The 21570-nt window shown below is 40.3% G+C and overlaps 3 protein-coding genes across 3 annotated transcripts; all 3 read right to left on the bottom strand.

Annotated features, from left to right (window-relative positions):
• Positions 1 to 658: 658 nt before the first annotated feature.
• Positions 659 to 17325, bottom strand: LOC135707948 (glycosyltransferase 25 family member). The gene is made up of 5 exons (XM_065229867.1): positions 16984 to 17325; positions 16673 to 16901; positions 1887 to 2416; positions 1622 to 1825; positions 659 to 1551 (listed from the first exon to the last, which is right to left on the bottom strand). Exons 1-5 carry the CDS (start codon positions 17172 to 17174, stop codon positions 882 to 884), a joined length of 1824 nt encoding a protein of 607 aa, XP_065085939.1. The 5' UTR covers positions 17175 to 17325; the 3' UTR covers positions 659 to 881.
• Positions 3052 to 4692, bottom strand: LOC135707573 (zinc finger protein 675-like). Its single transcript, XM_065229449.1, has 2 exons — positions 3213 to 4692; positions 3052 to 3146 (listed from the first exon to the last, which is right to left on the bottom strand). The coding sequence occupies exons 1-2, from the start codon at positions 4563 to 4565 to the stop codon at positions 3129 to 3131; spliced, it is 1371 nt and encodes a 456-aa protein (XP_065085521.1). The 5' UTR covers positions 4566 to 4692; the 3' UTR covers positions 3052 to 3128.
• Positions 17326 to 17561: 236 nt separating the features above from the next.
• On the bottom strand, positions 17562 to 18458 carry LOC135707566 (uncharacterized protein C16orf52 homolog A). Its single transcript, XM_065229436.1, has 3 exons — positions 18257 to 18458; positions 17981 to 18193; positions 17562 to 17917 (listed from the first exon to the last, which is right to left on the bottom strand). Exons 1-3 carry the CDS (start codon positions 18357 to 18359, stop codon positions 17730 to 17732), a joined length of 504 nt encoding a protein of 167 aa, XP_065085508.1. The 5' UTR covers positions 18360 to 18458; the 3' UTR covers positions 17562 to 17729.
• Positions 18459 to 21570: the final 3112 nt, after the last annotated feature.

The raw sequence follows: 21570 nt of genomic DNA, 5'->3' as shown, positions 1-21570 counted from the left end.
ACTAAACTGATCTAGAAAAAAAAGTAAACCCCTGGCGAAGCAGCTGGCGAGTCAGGTCAAAGTCAAATAGTGCGGAGACCCTATTGAAGAGTCTCTGTAAACCACCGATTGCGCTGAACATGCTATAATTAGTTCGCTGTATGGGCAAGCGCAGAATTATTCCGTAGGGCTCTGGGTTGAACATTGATGTCAATTTGCTCAAGGAGAACAGGGCAATCGGTGCGTCCTTGTAAAATATCTGCCATTACCAATGCCCCGGCTGTATCTCTTCGGACCTACAGGGGCTCCAGATGGATCTGTTGCAAACGACTTTCGTAGCTAGGCAATCGGAAGGGATCCGTCCACGGCAGTTTACGTAGCGCATATCTCAGGAACCGTCGCTGAACAGACTCAACTCTTTCGACATCGTTGTTGTAATGAGGAGTCCAGACAACCGAGCAGTATTCTAATATGGAGCGAGATAAGGAGCAGTACAACGATTTAAGGCAGTAGATAACACTTAAAAGTAGACTTAACATATAACAAGTAAACTGGAACTTCACGGGGAGTTCCAATTTCTTGAGATATATAATCAAACGGAGGCACTGTTCAATGGTGCTTAGTGCTTCCGTATTGCAGGAAATATTAGGATTTTCTTTTTGATTGACATTCAACTATGGATTTTTAAATGTTAAGCTATAAATTGTTCAAAATGTTTAAATTGCAACCCTTAAAACTATAAGGCACATAGATTTTTTTGGTAGCGTTTCCATTGCTTTTGTAAAATTTGCTTAATTTCAATGTTATGATTTTATCTCAGTTTGCACTCGCCATGTTATAATTAATTAGTTCGATGCATGCCCTGGCAGTTATGACACTCGTCTGATGTGCTTGGACCGATGCTAAAGCTCGTTCCTCCGATTAGTAACGCTCAGTTCATGCTCGTCTCTGGTAATAGTGGAGTCCATTAATGATTTACTGCTCAATTGCTCTTTGTCGCCTTTTTTCTCTGCAGAACTCTCCGAGGTATCGTTGTTGACTTTGCTAAAATTATCAATCCGAGCCGAATCTTCGGTATCCGAAATGTACCCTTCGTCACCCGTATAGTGAGTTGGATAAAGAAGCAACGGCGCTGCACTCCAGGCAACCAAATTCCTATTTTTAAACTGGCTCACCCATGACTCGTTTGGATGATTGTTGAACATGATCGGTATGTATTCGTCTACAGGAACCAGTTTTTCGAGAGGTTTTTCAGCCAAAAGTTTTCGTGCCCCTTGCAACGATATTAGGTAGCCTAAGGTCCAGTAGGAATAGCCAGCCACAACTAGATTATCAGATCCCGATACCCATTTTTCGTCATCCTCTTCCAATCGTTTGCGCCCAAAATAAATCAGGTCCCATCCACCGATACGGCGAGCGTCTTCCAACACTTGATCGACACGTCTCTTGAAATAAGGCTCGAAACGGATGTCGTCTTCCAGGATGAGAACTTCCTGTTGATTCAACGTGACCATCTTTTCCCAAATGTAGTAATGACTAAGAAAGCATCCTATTTCACCCATGGTCATCGGTCTGAAAAATACGTGGTAGGTAAATATGATATTACTGTTACAGTACGTATACAGAATACTACGAAACAAACCTGTTATGGTACGGATCTGCATAACCGGAAAGGAATTTGATTCCTATTTTTTGCAGTTTTTCATCGTTCAACTGCCGACCGTCGACTGCTGGGAAAAAGTCTACATCTAGGCCCAGCTCATTGAAGTTATTGAACATTTTATTCCGACGCTCAGGTCGCCTCTCCAAATTGATCATATAGATATGCGATACGTCCATTTTGTCCCTGAAATACGGTAGAAGTAAGTGAAGCATACTCTTACAGAACCCTTCAGGCAGTGTCTTACTTGGGAATACCCTTGACAAATTGCTTCAGATCTTTTTTGAGATTCACGGAACCATATTCGTTAATAACGTAAACTTTGGTGTTGGTAAGTTGCTCCAAATCCTTCTCCGGTGGTTCGCCTTGCTCTAATGGCACCAAGATATAGCCATAAAGTGCTGAATTGGAAATGTACATCGGAATAGAGCTGTAGTTAGCGGACATGGCAAAAATGATTATGTCATCCTGAGGTCCATTGTAAAGCCCAGCTGGGAACCGTTTCATGTTGAAAGTAAGTTGCAGTGATTGATGAACATTGATGTTGACCATGACCGCACTGTGTACCATTGGGACGCTAAATTGACCGGTTTTATCGTTGTTGAGGATTTCTTTATACTCGTCTGTTCGCTGGTAGTAGTAATCCGCGGTCATTCCACACCAAAAATTGGAATACAAACCATCTGATAGGAGCATGGGTGCAACGATTGGTAGGTTTAAGCTGACCAATTTGGAAAGCGTTTGAGGATTCGTGAGTAGAACATCTGCGTCTAAAAACTGAAAAAAACAAGGGTTTTAAGATTGTTGGAATAATTGAATATCGTTGTTGACTTTGCTAAAATTATCAATCCGAGCCGAATCTTCGGTATCCGAAATGTACCCTTCGTCACCCGTATAGTGAGTTGGATAAAGAAGCAACGGCGCTGCACTCCAGGCAACCAAATTCCTATTTTTAAACTGGCTCACCCATGACTCGTTTGGATGATTGTTGAACATGATCGGTATGTATTCGTCTACAGGAACCAGTTTTTCGAGAGGTTTTTCAGCCAAAAGTTTTCGTGCCCCTTGCAACGATATTAGGTAGCCTAAGGTCCAGTAGGAATAGCCAGCCACAACTAGATTATCAGATCCCGATACCCATTTTTCGTCATCCTCTTCCAATCGTTTGCGCCCAAAATAAATCAGGTCCCATCCACCGATACGGCGAGCGTCTTCCAACACTTGATCGACACGTCTCTTGAAATAAGGCTCGAAACGGATGTCGTCAATTTTCTCTTAATCTATGACAGGATAGCTTTGGTCTTTCGGATAAAAAATGTTATTGCATCAATGACTTGAACAATCTTGGACACACATACATCCATTTTGTACTTATTTTAACTTAAACGATAAGATTTTTAATCAGTTAGTCATTGGTATTTTTATTACGTTTACGTTTATAGGTCAATATGTACATATTTCAGTCGTTTGTTGATTATCTCTAATGGTTTTACTGGTCGTCTTTATGCTGAAAACAACATGAAAAACTTATTAGCAAATTAGATCAAATCCAATGTCAGCAGCGAATATTTACCGCCCTAAAACTATGCCTCTTAACATGCATCGAAAGATGGTCACTCCGCATGAACGCCTGCTGGCAAATGTGGCAAACAAATTTCTTTTCCCCCGTGTGTTGCCTCCTGTGCCGCGACAACTCGAACGATCGGGCAAAGGAACGTCCGCAATCCTCCCAAGGGCATCGAAAAGGAAGAACTTCGCCGTGTAAAATCTCATGGGCCTTCAAATGACTGGCTCTTGTGTAGCTTTTCTTACAGTCAGGGTACGTACAAACGTGATTCCGGGTCGAAGCTGCAGCAGGTGTCGATGGCTTTCGTTTTCGCTTGGGCTTACAAGCTTGTCTGGATGAAATGGCTGAGAGCTTCAGTGATGTAGGCGGTTTCGATTTCTCAGGGCTTTTGATCACTTTTTCAATCACGAAACGATCGATATTGTGTCGTTTCATATGGCCACGTAGGTGATCTTTACGCAAAAATGATGCATTGCAAACAGGACAAACGAAATTGCGCTCTCCTGAGTGCTTCCGAAAGTGTCTGGTGAGAGTTTCCGCTCGAGCAAACCGACCATCACAGCCTTCCCAAGTGCAAACAAATGGCAACTCACCGGTATGAACTCGGAGGTGGGCGGTTACATGCGAAGATTTTGTATACGATTTCCCACATCCCTCCCATGGGCAGTTATACTTGCGAGCCTTGGTTGACGTGGTTCGCATAGGCTGATCTTGATTTGTGTTTATTTGCACGTACTCATCAGGGTCTTCTTCCAGGATTATGAAGTTCTCTTCTAAATTGATATCCGTGTCAAATACATGTATCACGTGTTTTTCTCCTTCATCAGTGCTTTGCTGATATTGGTCGTTAGCATCCGACATTTCGGCTTCATCGTCTGTAGGAATTTCTGGCAGACATTCCATCTCTTCTATTTCATCGTTGGATCCAGAGTACCGATCGGATTCATCCAATTGTTGATCATCGTTTTCTGATTCTGTTTCATCGTGCTCGTATACTAATTCTAGGTTTTCATTTTGCAACAGAAATTTCAGTCCACTTCCTCCGGCAATCTCTTGTTTATGTTCCTCAGGATATTGTTCCCATTTGCACACCAAATCACCCGAATGGATTTTTTCATGTGCCTTGAGATGTTCCAATTGCAAGTAGTGTTTGTCACAACCGGTCTTACGGCATTCATAAACCGTAATGGGTTCTGGATCCGGCTGTTTACTTCCGTTTTCTGTCCGATCCGCCGGAACATTGAGCTCTTTTGCATTCGAACCAACGCCCGTGGTTTTCGCAGTTGTCTCATTTTCCAACAAGTATTGCAAAATTGTTACGTTCGCAGGAAAAGAATCACCATCTCCATTCGATGCCATAATCGATACTAGTTATTTTTGATAAAACTATCCGTGTTATTGAGAAGAACTGTCTTAATAATAAATATAAAATAGAACATTCAAAACTTTACGGAACAGATCCACTGGAATTATAAAAAAAAAACACTTTTTTCACGTACACGAACTGTCAAATTATGCAGCCTATTGTAAACATGATGCCCTGTGGCTGAGCTTGTGCATGTAGAAACAGAAAACAGTGAAAGAGCGATTTCACCACTTCAAATAAATTCAATGAGTGGATAGTCCTAATAATAATACCATAAACGAACGATAACCCAAATAATAGAACTATTCCATAAATGGTTTGGATAATACCCCGAACACGTCGTTAAACAAAATAACCACAACAATTTTATTAGAGAGAAAAGTTGGTGTGACCCTAATAAAAAATTACCATGAACGAACGATAACTCAAATCATTGAACTATTCCACAAATGGTTTGGATGATACCTTGAACACGTCGTTAAGCAAATTAACCATAACATTTTTATAAGGGGAGGTTACACTCAAATTTAAATGAAATCAAAAAGTTTAAAACATATCCCGAAAAAAATAACAACAAAAATACATTAAAAAACAATGTAACAATAAGACGAAAATTATTGGCTTAACAATGATTTATATTGTTACGTCTACAATAAATTTACCTTGATTTATGTCGTACTAAACAGTAAATTTCATGGTAAATTTACAATAAAAACGGGGGTTTGTTAAGTATCTTAATAATGAAATTTTCTAGATTTCCCCATATATTTTTTTTCAATAACATTATATAGGGGAAAAGTTGGCTTCGGCAAAACCTTAACCTATTATCGTCAGGGGGTAAACAAAGTCCTAGCACAAACGAAGTGACAGACGGAGCGGCTCGAAAACTTTGGTGACTAACCTGCTATTTCAATTTTTCAGTGTACCACATGGCAACACCATTACTACTAGATTGTACCACATGGCAACACTACTACTGGATTGTACTAGCATTTTCACCAAATGTATTAGAATGTTTTGCTTCTATCTCTTTCACTCTACTCAAAACTGAAATGCATAAAAAAAATGATACACTCTTTGCACACTGTCAAAGAATCATTGTACACAAAATCAACTTTGTTCAAATCAAAACAAAAAAACTAACCCATCTGGTGGATGATGGCACAAGCTTCCAAGAAAATTCTATTACAGTGAACCACATTATTTTAATGGATTTCTTCGCCAGTTAGTCGTCTGTCACTTCGTTTGTGGTCCTAGAGCACTCAAATTTGGCCAATAGTTGCTCTGAAACACAATGTATCCACATGCCAAAATTGAGATCTCAAGGACGTTGTTTACCCCCTGACGATAATAGGTTAAGGTATTGCCGAAGCCAACTTTTCCCCTATTATTGTTATTTTACTGTTGGTTGGCGAATTTATTGATTAAAAAAAATAACAGTGTGCTTTTAAGTGTATGTGTTGACTTGACAGATCTACTTTACCGACTTCAAAAAGAAATCGAAAAAATAAAACATCGCCCGGGATGGGAAGGGGGTGGATTTATTATTATTGTATGATTATTGATTGCACGGAAAAGGTCTGCATTAAGCGGGATTTAGATGAGGCAGGTGAGTTGAATTCAACTCAAACCGATATGGTCGTAGGCGTTCAATTGACTTGGCAACGAATAGAGCAAGTCCGATATCGGTCAGATTTCTGGACGTTCATTTCGCAGTTCAAGCGTTCAAGTGAGTTGAACGCTGAATTGAACCATCTTAACCCAGCTTTAGAGAGGGTCTAGGATAAGAGTGGAGCAGACGCGGACTGGCTGGTTTTGAGCCAAACGAACTGTCAAAGCCAGAGCCATACGAGCAGCGCCTATCTTGATTACATTGGCAGTGTTGCTGATCCTCTTATAGTCTGCATGCTTCATCAGATTTATTTTTATTGTTCGTGAGGTAACCCACAATGAAAACACACCAATATTTAATGTAACAACAATTTTTATTGTAATAAAGTTGTTCATTAATGTCCATGACCGAATCATGTTAACAATAAAATAAATGAAAAATACGATAAAAATCATTGTAAAAACATTTTATTATGTACAATCATTGTACATCTAGGTAGCAGTTTTGCGTTTTCGGAAGGGTGCAACATCATAACAATCATTTTTATTGTCGACAATAAATATTAATGTTAGAGCATTGTTTCCACTGAAAATTTCACTGTAATTTTTTTTTTCGGGATACAAATTCCCCCTTCACGTTATTGATTTCTGCATGATGCCATGCATGATTGCTTCAGCGGTAGTCATGCATGATTAAATTCGAAATAATCACTTGTGATAAAAATTTATCTTTTCAGTATTAAATTTTATTATTTTAGTATATTAATAAATAATCAAAAAAATATTAAAAATCAAACAAAAAAGATTAAAATTCAATCAAAAATGATTAAAATAGAATCAAAATTGGGTTGCCTCGTTGGATACTTGAAAAGCATTCACGGCTGATTTGCTGGTACATGTGATTCAGCCTTACATAATGAAGTTTCAGAGGAAGCGTGCAATACTTCGTAAATCTTCTCAATTCTGCTCTCATGATTGACTTCAACCAACGTAGCTCTCTCGTCTGCCAGGGAGGGTGAGACACTTTGTGGTGAGTTCTTTTCGGGACGTGTCTGTCAATGAAATCTGGATCAAGGATGTTCTCCCATACCATGCTAGACAATACATCTATGATGCTACGGTGGTCAGCTTTACGGAAGTCATAAGAAACCGTAGCAGGATAATCGTCGAAATCACGCACGAGTTTGTCCTCAACAGTGACAAATAGAGGAGGGTGGCAGAGGTTCAAACCCGGGACGGGACTTGACAATCGAGCTTCTCATTCTTCTTAATGTTTTTGAAGAATACCCTTCGGAAACTTGTGCGTGGTGTTTGACGGAGTTGACCAAGGATGCCAGGAATGTAAAATATTTATTCTATATTAATTTGGATTTTATGCGGAGTTCCTTCCGCAGCTTAGCAACATGTGCATCATTTTTGCTCAACACAATAAAAACAACCATAAACAAACAACAATATCCAACGCTTAAAACACGCAATGCACTCAATTTTTCAACTTTCCTTTCGCAAATATAAAAAAATTAACAATGCCATTCACGTCAACATCGATTCCGGCATCACTGCTAGCCAGATTGATGCGATCCCTCTGTCCTTTTTATTCCACGATTGCTACTGTCAAATCGACCAATCAGAAACTGGCTCGGATTTGACAGCAAATTGGCTCGAAATCGCTACCCGATTGTCAAGTCCCGTCCCAGGTTCAAACTACGATCATTTTCGTTAACTACAAGTTTTTAGCAAAAACTATTTTGTTCGCCACGTTGGTGATGATGGATTTTTGATATTTTATTTAATAGTAGTAGCTTAACAAAAGTAATTTTGAGTAGTCTACAAAGGTTTGACCCTCTCGCGCGCATATTACGGATATAGATGATTGATTTTAACATTTGATTAAATAAAAGCAACTTTGAAGCTTAGCCTGGAGTTAGCAGTTAGTTTTCTAGCTGACGTTGGGGGGTTCGTGTGCATTCCTGACATTGCTGAAAATTATGATAGCGAGGTTGCTAGTGTATTAGGATGCTTTGTTGATTGTTAATGAACTCTTGATCGCTAGCTTATGAATATTTTAGGTGGACAAAATCGCGAACTAAGACGTGGACGCCTAAGCTTTTTCACAACTCTGTTCTTTCTTCAATTGTCGGACAAGCTTTTCACATTTATGTAGCTGTGAAGCAACTGTAAACTGTAGAGGGAATTTATATCTGTAACTGTTTGTTACCAGTTCGTTTTTGTTTGCTCAAATGTTTCAAATGATATATTTAATTATCTTAAAGATAAATCGTTCAGCTCAAACCTTTGTAGTGGTAAGCGGTGGGACCATCATCATCATCATCATGATATTATTTTGGCAAATCATTACAAAAAAGCAGCTCGCAATGCGGATATATATATATATAACCTAACCTCCAAATTAATGATGAAAGTGACCGTCATAGTTCCTAAAATATTTTCTACGTAAAAGGTTTTTGTAGACAGAGGCCTCAATATGTTTTAATATTCCTTGAAAATATACGCTTTTACACAACATATCAAAAAGCAATGTTTTTTTCGTGTTTGAGTTAATTTCAATATCAAATCTTGAGTTTTTAAATTTGATTGAAGTCTCTGGTAGTCTAGGATCAGAAATTGAAATAAGTATAGATAAAGTGCCGCTACAGTCGCTATAAATCATTGGAGACGCATGGTAGTCTAGTCGCATAGGAGTATTGAGCGAAAACCCAAAACTTGATATCTTTTAAAAATATAACTCAAAAACAAAGAAAAAACACCACTGAGTTTTTTGATGTTGTGCAAAAAGCATTAAGGAAAAGTATAATACATATTACAAACCATAAAACCATAAACCATTTGATGTTTTGATCAATGGTTCAAAAGTTATGTTTTTTTTCCGTGCTGAGTACCAATGCTACCGACGCCAGGGAGGCTATACACTATACCGTTTTGCTATCAAATGGCTGATTCTGATAGGGTAAACGCTCTTATAGTTGCGGTACGTTAGAAGCGTTAGGTTTCTATAGTTGTGTATTGAGTCTCCATGAACAACTATAGGAAATTAACTGACCTCACCGTAGTTAACATAAGGAAAATATAATACATTTAATTTTGATATGTGTTGATTACAAACACTTTGGAGACATTACATATACAGGGTGAATTCGAATCGGTGTGACATACCCAAACCATGCCAGAAAATGTTCTACACTATATCTCAATTTTCGCTTATAACGAAGATATTAAGGTTTTAATGTCTGTGACTATTCTTCCTTTGAACCACCCTAGCGGTAATACCATAGAGGTAACTCTAAGACCAGAAGGTCCCGAAGATACGTGCTCAACTTTTTGGCTCAGCTCTGATACTATCTTCGGTCCCAAGCTAATCGATGCACCCCTCGAAACATAGAAAAATCCACGAACCCCTCATTTTACCTGTCAAACTTTCATAGCAAATCAAAACAAATATAGTGTAGTACTAGAATTTTGACTAGAATGGGATACGTTAATCGTTTGCTTGGGACCAATAGGCTAGTCAAGCAGTGAGCCAATTTTTTTTTTTTTATTTACTTTATTTGTACAGGCTCAATCGAATAAACTTTACAGAGCCGAGTTATCCTTTGCGTTATACATTATTACTGTCTTAAATTTAAAGTTAAGTTAAGTTCCTGACCGAGTACTCGCGGTTGTCTCGAGGTTAGTGGAGATTTACAATTTTTTTGATGGGAAAAGGGAAGAAGGAGGTTTGAAATGTGGTTTACGATACAACTATTTACTTAATCCTAAAGCATGAAATTATTTCTATTCATCTTGAAAACAAACATTGAAAAAAAAACACCACACGTACAAAATACAAACTAAACACACGGTTAATCAAACTTACAATCTAAGGTTAATATCCTTAAAGTAAACATATATGAGTTTCATAAACTCCAGATCGCGTCTAGCCAAAATATCCCGAACTGGAACATTAGGTTGTCTACCTCGAGCCCGAAGGGAATCATAAAAATGTGATCTGACTCCACGATACTCCGCACAAGACCAAAGGATGTGATCAGCGTCCTGGTAACCTTGTCCACATTCACAGAGATTGCTGTCTCCCAACCCCACACGGAACAAGTGAGCGTTTAGACAATAGTGATTTGACATGAGACGAGACATCACGCGTATGAAGTCTCGACTCAAGTCCAACCCTTTGAACCATGCAAACTTCGACACCTTAGGGATAATTGAATGTAGCCATCGTCCCAAGCTCCCTTCACTCCATTGATGTTGCCAGCTAACGAGCGACTGCTGACGATAAATAGAGAAAAATTCACTATAGGCGATCTGTCGATCATAAATGTCGCCTTCCATAGCGCCCACCTTCGCAAGTGAATCCGCCTTCTCATTGCCCAAAATTGAGTAATGCGAAGGGACCCACGCGAAGGTGATGATGAAAGAGCGCACGGATAAAGCACTAAGCAGTTCTCGTATTTTCAAGAGAAAATACGAGAAGTGCTTTACCGGCCTAATGGAACGGATAGCCTCGACAGAACTGAGACTATCCGTAAAAATAAAGTAGTGGTGTGGAAGAAGTGAAGCAATAGTTTCCAAAGTGTAGTGAATTGCTGCCAGTTCAGCCACATACACAGAACAAGGAGCTTCAAGTTTTCGAGAGGCGCTATGAAATTCATTAAATACACCAAAACCAGCGGACTCCTCTATTAGAGATCCATCTGTGAAAAACGTTCTTGCAGAATCAACATGGCCAAACTTTGCAGCGTATAATGACGGAGCAATCATAGGACGATGATGCTCTGGAATTCCGTGGATTTCCTGCGTCATAGATAAATCAAAATTCACTGAATTGCCGAAATCGGAGAAGACTACACGATTAGGAATATTTCTTGAAGGGCTGACATCCTGTGTTAAATAAAGGTAGTACAAAGTCATAAAACATGTTTGAGGATTTAGCTCCAGAAGCTTCTCAAAGTTTTCGATCACCAGTGGGTTCATTAAATACTTCGCAACGGGTGAGGAGCCTCAGAGATAACTCTGAAAAACGGACGGATAGTGGCAACATGCCCGCCAGCACTTCGAGACTCATAGTATGAGTCGAGTGCATGCATCCTAACGCGATACGAAGACAACGATACTGGATCCGTTCCAGCTTGATGATGTGGGTTTTAGCTGCTGATTGGAATCAAAAACTACCATATTTTATAACCGATAAAATCGTTGTCCGGTACAACGTCAGAAGATCTTGTGGATGGGCTCCCCACCACGTTCCGGTAATTGATCGAAGGAAATTTATCCTTGGTTGGCATTTTCGTCTCAGATACTCAATGTGGGATTTCCAGGTGCATTTGGAATCGAACCAGACCCCCAGATATTTGAAAGACATGGAATGAGTGATCGGTTTACCCAAAAGTTGAAGCTTCGGTTGTGCTGGGCTATGCTTCCTAGAAAAAACGACCAACTCAGCTTTCTCCGTGGAGAATTCGATACCCAGCTGAATAGCCCAAGTAGACAAATTGTCCAAGGTATCCTGTAAGGGTCCTTGCAGGTCAACCTCTTTTGGCCCTGTGATAGACACTACGCCGTCATCTGCAAGTTGTCTCAACGTGCAATTGTCATTAAGACAATTGTCAATTTCTCTAACGTAGAAATTGTACAAAAGGGGGCTTAAACATGAGCCTTGGGGGAGACCCAAGTAGCTAAATCGAAAAGCTGTAGAGTTTCCATGAGAAAAGCTCATATGTTTTTCTGACAGCAAATTGTACAAAAAATTATTCACTAATGGAGACAATCCACAAGCGTGGAGTTTCTCTGAAAGAACTTCAACGGATACTGAATCAAAAGCCCCCTTGATATCCAAGAACACAGAAGCCATTTGCTCTTTCTTAGCAAAAGCTAACTGAATTTCCGAGGAAAGCAACGCGAGACAGTCGTTCGTTCCCTTACCCCTACGGAAACCAAATTGAGTATCTGAAAGAAGGTGGTTCGTCTCAACCCATTTGTCGAGGCGAAAAAGGATCATTTTCTCCATCAATTTCCGAATACACGACAGCATCGCGATGGGCCGATACGAATTGTGATCCGACGCGGGTTTATCAGGCTTTTTAATGGCTATCACCCTTACTCGTCTCCAATCGTCGGGAACAATATTGAGCTCCAAGAACTGATTGTACAAGTTCAACATGCGCCTCTTAGCGACGTCTGGGAGGTTTTTCAGCAAGTTGAACTTGATTCTATCAGATCCCGGGGCAGAATTGCCACACGAAAGGAGAGCGAGTGAAAGTTCGACCATTGAAAAAGGCTGACTGTTTTCGTCTACCGAATTCGCGGTTTCGCGAGGAGTCAACTGCGACGGCACGGAATCCGGACACACTTTTCGCGCGAATTTAAGAATCCATTGATCCGAGCATTCCTCGCTTTCGTTGTTAGTGGACCGGTTACGCATTCTTCGCGCCGTACTCCAAAGCGTATTCAGACGTTTCGCGCGACAATCCGTCTACAAACTGCCGCCAGTAACCCCGTTTTTTGGCCTTGATGAGGCTCTTGAGTTCGCGTTCAAGAGATGTGTATGCGTCGAAATGCTCGCGTGTTCCGCGTTTCCGAAAAAGTTTAAACGCGTCGGACTTTTTACGGTAAACCTCCGTGCATTGTTGATGGCGTTTTCTTACGGATTGACGATCGCGGCACCGGTCGTGTTTGAGCTTGAAGTGCGCTGTCGACGATGAGATTAGAGAGGAAGTTATATTCCTCCAACGGCGGAAGCTCTTCCACTGACGATACTGTATCGCCTATCGCGGATTGGAACTTAGTCCAATCGATGTTACGGGTTAGATCATACGCGACGTTAACGGATTCTGACGAGTTGAACCCACGGGCAATCGAAATTTTGATCGGCAGATGATCACTACCGTGCGGATCCTGGATTACATGCCAAGTGCAATCCAACGATAGTGAATTGGAGCAAAAGGTGAGGTCTAATCTGCTACCATTAGAGGATGGATCAGCCAAACGTGTTACTTCTCCATTGTTAAGTATTGTCATGTTGAAGTTGTCGCAGAGATCATAAATCAAAGTAGAACGGTTATCATCGTACAGCTCCCCCCAGCCTGTACCGTGGGAGTTAAAATCTCCCATGATCAACCATGGAGCGGGAAGTACCGCACATATGTCGAAAAGTTGTTTGCGATTAACGGAGACTCTAGGAGCAATATATACAGAAGCAATACAAAGGCTCTTACATTTAATGGTAGCCTGACATGCGACAACTTCAATACCGGGGAATTCGGGAAGATTCACTCTATAGAAGGAATGGCACTTTTTGATCCCCAAAAGTACCCCTCCTCCACGTGAATCCTCACAATCCAATCGAATAATGTTAAAATCATAAAAAGGGAGATCAATTTCTGAAGAGAGCCATGTTTCACAGAGGGCAAATGCATCGCAATTATTGTTATGGAATAAATACTTGAACGAATCTAATTTCGGAATAAGACTTCGACAATTCCACTGTAGAACAGTGATCAAATCCCCGACCTCGTTTGGAAAATTATCCATCGAAGGAGATGATAGCTGCAAGAAGGGGCCATTTTGAAGTCAATTGCTTCAAGAAGGATTTCACAGTAGGAAGCAATGTGAGGACAATGCTTTTCAGAGGATCAGAAATGTTGAGGTATTTGAGAATACCGTCCACAATGTCATCAAATGAGAACAGCCCAGATGAAGAAGATGTCCCCGGAAGAGGTGGAAAATCCTGGGTATAGTCAGTTCTGCGGAATCCAGGAGGAGTAGAAGTCTCCTTTTTTCCACCACTCCTTGATTTGGGCAAGCTGATTTGGGGTTCTTTATTTGCAACAATCCGCGAACGGATGCGCTTTCGTTTCCGTGCAGAACCTTCCGGAAAACTGAAAGAAGTTCCCTCCTCAGCCAAGTCAAAGTCAGTCTCGTCATCTGACAAAAGAGAAAAGGGATTTTTGTCATTGGTCGATGGCGTGGCTGTCTTAAGCATTTCTGCAAAAGACCGCCTGGAACGTTCCTTAAGGGAGCGTTTCATTTTGTCCCCGAGCTGTTTGTACGCCGGGCACCACGAGAGAGCATGAGGAGGAGTTCCATTGCAGTACACGCATTTTGGTGCAGTAGCTGCGCAGGCGCCATCCTCATGCTTCTCCCCGCATGTGGAGCAGCGTGCCTTGTTGCCGCAGTGGGAGGCCGTATGTCCCAACCGCTTGCAATTCTGGCAGTTCATGACCCGAGGTACAAACAACCGCACAGGAAGACGAAGTTTTCCCAGCTCGATGTATTGAGGAAGGGCAGATCCAGAAAAGGTCACCCGAAACGAGTCTGTGGGGGTAAAACTCTTTTTACCCTCGCTGAGCGATACTGACTTCATTCTATGAACGGCCAGTATCTTTACCGGAGGAAGCAAGGGATTCTTAAATCGGCCAACCGCTTGCTTCTCCAGTATCTCGGGGTTCAGGCTCGCCTCAGTGACCACGCATTCGATCTCCACATCAGAGGCTGGAATGTACACCCTATATTCCAGTGTGAAAAACTGGGAAACAGCAATTTCATTGGCCTGTTTCAGGTTAGCGACGGTCACGCGAAGTTTGTTGTGCCTAACCTTCGTTATTTCGGTCACGGCAGAGAATCGCTTTGTCAGATCATCAGATATCTGAACAACATTCAAGGGTTTGTTTTTGGGCTGAAAATAGACAACCCATGGGGCAGTCGAGTCATTCGGGTAGGCCCGCAATCTGGAGCTTTTCTCAGCCTGCCCATTGTCAGACTGAGACGACGAACCATTGATGACATCATCATTTTTCTTAGATGAATGGTCATCCATGTCGTCTTCTGACAAAACATCCATTTTGTTCAACTAGTGGGAGCGCAAAATGCTCTCCCACTGAACACACAGACACAATACACAGAAAACACTACAAACACAGAAATACAAAATGAAAATTTAACTAATGGGGGAGGAAAAGAAACAAAAAAAAAACAAAAACTTATCTGATAATCCTATACTACTACCACCGAGCGTTATATGTGTAGGCGTTTACGCAGATGGCTGGAAGAGACGCGCTGCGTGGATGACCTTCGTTGTGGTGCACTTGATCGAGTCTCGGTACTCAGCGCACACAGGCGATGAACGATGTAGATGTAGAAACGGGTGCTCACACTCGATGATGATGATACGTGCGCGGGTATGCGTAAGCGCGTATGCGTGACCACGCAACGATGATGCCCAAATTGGTTCGCGAATTTCCAATAGCACGGATTACTCTTTCCGAAAATGACACTTTCTACCAAAAAAAAACTCACTTTTCAATCAATTTACCGGGAACTATGCCAGGAGTCACTTAGTGAGAAAAAAACTGATAATTTATATCAAACGAATACCGAGAAAACTTCCAAAACAACGGAGCGCGAAACAAGTCGACCGTACTTCTTGCTAGGAGGCAGTGAGGTTCCAGTGAGCCAATTTAAAATCGTTAATTTCGAATTGATTGTTGGTATGTAATACCAAACCACTCAGCAATCTAGAACAAAGTGTCAAGTTCTGCAAGAAGCATACGCTATCCGCAGAGCAGCTCACAATAATCGCCTAAATAGGTAAACACAATTTTTAAACGATGGTTCGAAAAACATTTTTAAGCATCAGATTGAAAAACATAGAATTTTCTGTACAACCATGTAGCCCAGGTATAAGGCTACAACAATATGAGTATGTTGTGCAATAGATATCCCATGTTCAAAAGAAGGGACATACACATTAAACGACAACTTTCCCTTGTTTTGATCACGAGCTGTTCTTTCATATTCCGTTGAAGTACAGCCCATGAAAAAAGAAGACAACAGAACTAGTTATCGGTATCAGTAGCGTTTTTTCGGACTTATACACCAAATGACCATTACGCCGAACGACATTATGCCAAATGGGGTACTCCCGCCCGAAGTATTTGGTTAATTATTATAGAATTCCTCCAAGTGCAAATCCCAATTCGAGAACGATCTTCAATTTCATAAGTTTAATTTCATTTACGGTAATCCAGTTAGATTAGCTGTATCTACGAACTTTGAAGAGCATCCATGTTGACGGTATTATGCATTTGCTTTAGTCAATTCATTCCAATCCATTGGCTCCATCAAATTCCCATGACAACTGTTTATCACTTTCATATCATTTTTTTTTGTCATGAATGAGTTGTTAAGCACAAGAATCCCCATCACAAAAATACTAGATTGTCATTATAGCCATTATTGTAAGCCTTATAAACGCTATCGTCAAAGCATCCTTATGATTCTAGTTGCATTGCGATTCATGAAGTAAATATACCTGTTAGATAGTCTGTTCATAGTGAATCCGAATGAGAGGGATTTATGCATTTTACTGTTTATACAGTCGCATTCCCTAAACAGACGTTGTTACACTAAACATTCAGTTCCCAATGACCGTCTCTTAAAGGACTTGTAGCATAAGCAGGAGCAATAGGTTACTCACCATTACGAAATCAGCCCACATTTTTCTCCCTTTCTCGAGAGCTTCCTGTTTCAACCGAATGACATCGGCGAACCGATCTTCAGACCAGTGCGTGCTGCTTTTTTCATCAAACCGCTTCTCCTCGTCGCTGCGATACCCAAAGTCCACACTATGATAGTACTTTGTGGTTCTCTTTAACCAAGCTTTGGTGATGTCGATGCTGCGATCTTCATTATGATCCGAACGAATCCTATGAGTAGCATAGAAAAGATGACGATTAGACCAAAACCAATGTGCTGTACGAAAAAAAAAACTAGTTGATCAATAATTACCACAACGAGATGCGATCTTTCGGGTATTCTAGGTCTTCGAGATAAGAGAAGAAGTACGGCAGAGTATGTTCCTTATTTCTGATTAATGTGACGATGAGAACTTTCGGCTTCTGAAAGCTTATGTTTCCACTGACTGTACCCAGTACTATTGCCAATGGCACAAGGAGGCAAACACAGGACACAGTTTTCATGATAAATGGATCGTTTTCATTTAAATTTATACTACACTCCTAACTTGCTGACGACGATTTTGCACTTTATTGTCACTTCACATCCTGCCACATGAAATTACACATACCCTACCAGAATCCAGCAGCATGTACACTACGACATGTGGAATTCACATCTGTTCTAGATGCGAGAGAGATTTGTTTATGTTATGGTTCTTCTGCTTACATTATCCAGCGTTCTTTTGCATCAGTATGGAAGAAAATGAATGTTCAATAAGATTGCACATAAGCCCTGCGCATTCAACAACTTCATTCATGAGATTGAAAATCGGACATCATGCTTCAGTCCAAACCACATTAGAATTATTTTAAAAGATTGTGATATGCATAAAATGGAATCCCATGTAATTACATTAATATCACACATTATATTCCCAATTAAGCACTAATTTTAAACAATGTAAAACTAAATCAGATAAAATTATGTTCAATTCCACAAATTAGAAACTGGAGATTACCTATGTTTAGAAAACAATACTGTGCAAGTTGATTTGGTATTGAATCATGTCACTGTGCCTAGAATTGAGGCAAACATACTTTTTCGGCGAACAATTCCGAGATTACTGTTATCCAGAGAGCTAGTACAAACATGATATACGAAATGCCCACTTGATGCGAGTGTGGCAAATGGTACGGTTGACCTCCGATTTCATCGACATGGAACCCAAGCGGGAAGATCACTGCTGCCAAACAGAACAGTACCACTGCAAAGACAAAATATCATTAGATCGTGTGCCAAGGACACTAGAATCTATGGTTCAACTTACTTGCTGTAAAACCAACCCATCTGGCGTAGGGAATAACGTTCCGATCCCAGTTGCTGGAAGCAAGCAGGATGATGGTAGTTGTGATGCAGATGCATCCCACAAAGATACAGATGAGCGCTATGAGCCACTCTGGCTGTAGTTCAGGTGTGAAGCAAACTTGTGGTCGGTTGTACAGTGTCATGCAGGTCCACATCAATCCTAGACGGGTTTCTCCTAAAACAAGCGTAATCCGGTGAACTTTTGTACTACCACAATAACAAATCTCCTACTACATACCACCTACGCTAGTCACAATCCAATCGGGCATCGCGAGGCTCACTATGGCGCAGACATCGGCTGCCATAAACAGTGCTGCACTTATAGTAGTTAGCTTGTCCATTTTCTTATCGGCGAGGGTTTTATTAAAATTTACAAGATTAAGGAAACATTTTTCGCAAGAGATATGTAAACTTGCTTCACACCAGAGAATATCTGCTGACTGATTGTATGTCACTTGTGTTATGGTAGGTATTTATACAGCGCAAACGAAAATAGATGAATGAATGAAGAAACGCCCCCCTTATAGGGAAACGCCCATGTAACCAACTTCAAACTTGCTGTAAGAAAAGTTCATTTAATTTAAAAATTGATTTCTTTAATTCTGATCTTCGGATACTCTAAATTTTTTTTAAGTCGATGATCCCTTTGATTGCAGGTAGTATACTTTATTTTTATTTACCAAATACTAATTATTGGAGTGTTTCTTCTGAGCAATTCCATGCCAAATGACGAATCGGGGACCTTCTCCGATTTGCAAGAATCTTTGCATGATTGTTTGTTATGGGCAATAATTCAGCCATTTTGGATCTTGTTCTACTTTCAAAATGGCGTCGTTGAAATTTTTCAAAAAATTGTGGCACGGAAACGGCATCTCTTTTCGAAATGACGTATGAGACAAAATTGTAGAAAAAAATAATATTTTTCTGGGAAAAAATATGCAAAACAAGTTTAAAGTAAAAATTAAAATCAAAAAACAAATAATGAAAAATGCAAACTTTGGATTGATAAAAATTATGGTCACATAATGACAAAAATCGTAGAACAAGAATTTTTTTTGCAGACCACAGGTTGCATCCGTCTGGGGACTCAGTTGTCTGGGCCTGCTCTGTCCAATAGATCCGCTACTTGAACGCCAGAAGAGACAACCAATGGTGCTTCCGTCTATTTACGTCTCTTTAAACTGTTCCCCTAGTAGAGGAGAATTTAGTTCATTCGAGACGGTGTGGGTTTAATAGGCAATGTTAACACATTTAAATAGGGATCTATTGGGGTAGCATGTTAATATAACGATTGTTTGAACTTACTTATGAAGTGCTGGACTTACTTGTGTTGCTAAATCATCGATTGACTGGGGGGTGCTTTGTGGGTTGTTATTGTCGTTGCCTCTGACCGAATTGATGGGGTCCTCATCACTGAATCCGGAGAAGTTTGAAGGAACTGGGTCTTCTGTTTCACTATCCCAGACAGAGTCGCTGCTAGTCTCAATTTCCGGCTCCACCATGCTACTATACAGATTTTTAGTGCTTTGTTTGAACTTTCTCCTTTCTTCTGTTGTATCCTGCCATATGGGAATTTTGCTCCTTTCCACGTCCTGTCGAAAACAGGTTTTCCAGGTAGTAGGGATGGGGGCAAGAAGACCATACCGTTCGTTTGGGCATATTACTTATTAAACTCAATCTAATTTTTTTTTAACAAACTTGTTGAAAATGCTTCAATCTACTTCATCTCATCATGTTTGCCATGCTGAGCACCAATTCTACCGACGCCAGAGAGGCAGCTCCCACACCTGGACCCTACCACCTATCGACCCATCATCAACTCATGAACCGGGGACTTCCCTTCCGAAGGAAGGCGTGATCAGAATTGTTATGCCTCAGAATATCCCGGCGGCGCCGACTGGGATTGAACTCAGGTCTGCTGGGGTGAGAGGTAATCACGCTTACCACTACACCACCGGCGCCGCTACAACACTGTATATTATCACGCATATTCCAAAGCATGAGTTGATCATAACTACACGCAGAAAAATGGATTTTTGTTTCAGGGCCTAATGTATTTTGTTATTGATTCAAACATATTGTATCACTATTTCAACAATACAAAATAGTTTTTAGAATCAACAAACAGATTATTAACTCTACAACCGGTTATTTTTCTTTGAATTAACCGAATAATATATTTGAATCTGTGTGTGTGTGTGTGTATTCCCTCTAACCCCCACTGGCCGGCAGTGTTATTATGGAAGAACTCTCTCTACAATGTCGCATTTATGGTCATTGTAGACAGCTTTAGTCCGGGAGTTAGAAGGTGATAGCTCTATTGCAGATCCAGTAACCCATTTCAGAATGTCTGGAGAGTCACGCCCATTCCGAGGTTACTTTCACTCACAATAAGCCCCGCATGTATGCATCACCGTTATCAAATGGATATTGGTTATATATACACACTTCCAGGTTCGAAAATATTTTTTTCAAACCTGGCATGTATTTAGTTTAATTTTGATATTTATTTATTTTTTTTAAATAATTGGAAAGCTCTCACCATATTCTGCTCTTCCGCCGTCGTCAATTGCTTATTTTGGAATCCCTTGGACATTTTCTCTAACGCTTCGTATTTCATTCCGTGCTTCCTTCACCAGCAATTTCCTTCCGTAGATCGTCCGGCTTCCGGATCATTATGCACTTGTAACTAAACCCAAATGGACACGATTCAACAGCGCGTACATTAGAAAATTCAGCGGAGATCTGCTTTTTCGCAACATTTCACGGCGGCGGCGAAGGAAGAAGAAAAAACCCGGTTTGTTCACTCGCGGTAATGTTATAAACTCTTTCAATCATTTTTTTTAAAATAACCAAACACAGCACTAATAAACACACGCGAAAATATTGAAAAAGCTTTCTGGTGTCCAAAATGCACCAGCTAAAGGACTTATTGTACTAAATTTTCAATAAACTTCTCAGAAAATAAAGCAGCAGCAAATTCAAAACACGTCAGTTTCAATGCACGGCCTACCTCGATCCCCGAATAATATATTTGAATCTATGCCAAAAATATATTAAGCCCTGAGCCAAAAATATATCCATTTGAATTTAAAAATCATTTCTCTGCGTGTATCATACATTTATGAATGTTTTTTATTTTTTTTTTTCATGTTTTATTTATGTGTTTTTCTATTGTCCCTATCTATCCTATATGCCGGTCTTCCAATTTTCTTGGATACTGGTATTCTGTACACTAATGAAATTCCACACATTTTTATTGACGAAATTCCACATGATTTTCATGTGAACACACATAAACAGAATCCACCCAGAAGCACATATGAAATTTATGAGTCAAATGAATAGTATGTGTGGTTACACATGGCTTTTATGTGTACACATATTAAGTATGTGTCCGACACATAGATATCATTTGTTGATCACATTGCAAAAATTCATGTGTGTGACACATAAAAACAATATTTGAAATTTTGTTAGTGTACTAGTGCCGTTTTCAAAATTCTACCTGGATCACTCCTAAGGATATGCCCATAGAGATCTCCAAGCGCA

The sequence above is a fragment of the Ochlerotatus camptorhynchus genome, unplaced genomic scaffold (genome assembly GCF_037179485.1).
Source record: "Ochlerotatus camptorhynchus isolate MF236.1 unplaced genomic scaffold, CSIRO-AGI_Acam_v1.1 ptg000025l, whole genome shotgun sequence".
NCBI lineage: Eukaryota > Metazoa > Arthropoda > Insecta > Diptera > Culicidae > Ochlerotatus > Ochlerotatus camptorhynchus.
This window is presented reverse-complemented; position numbering and strand designations above follow the sequence as displayed.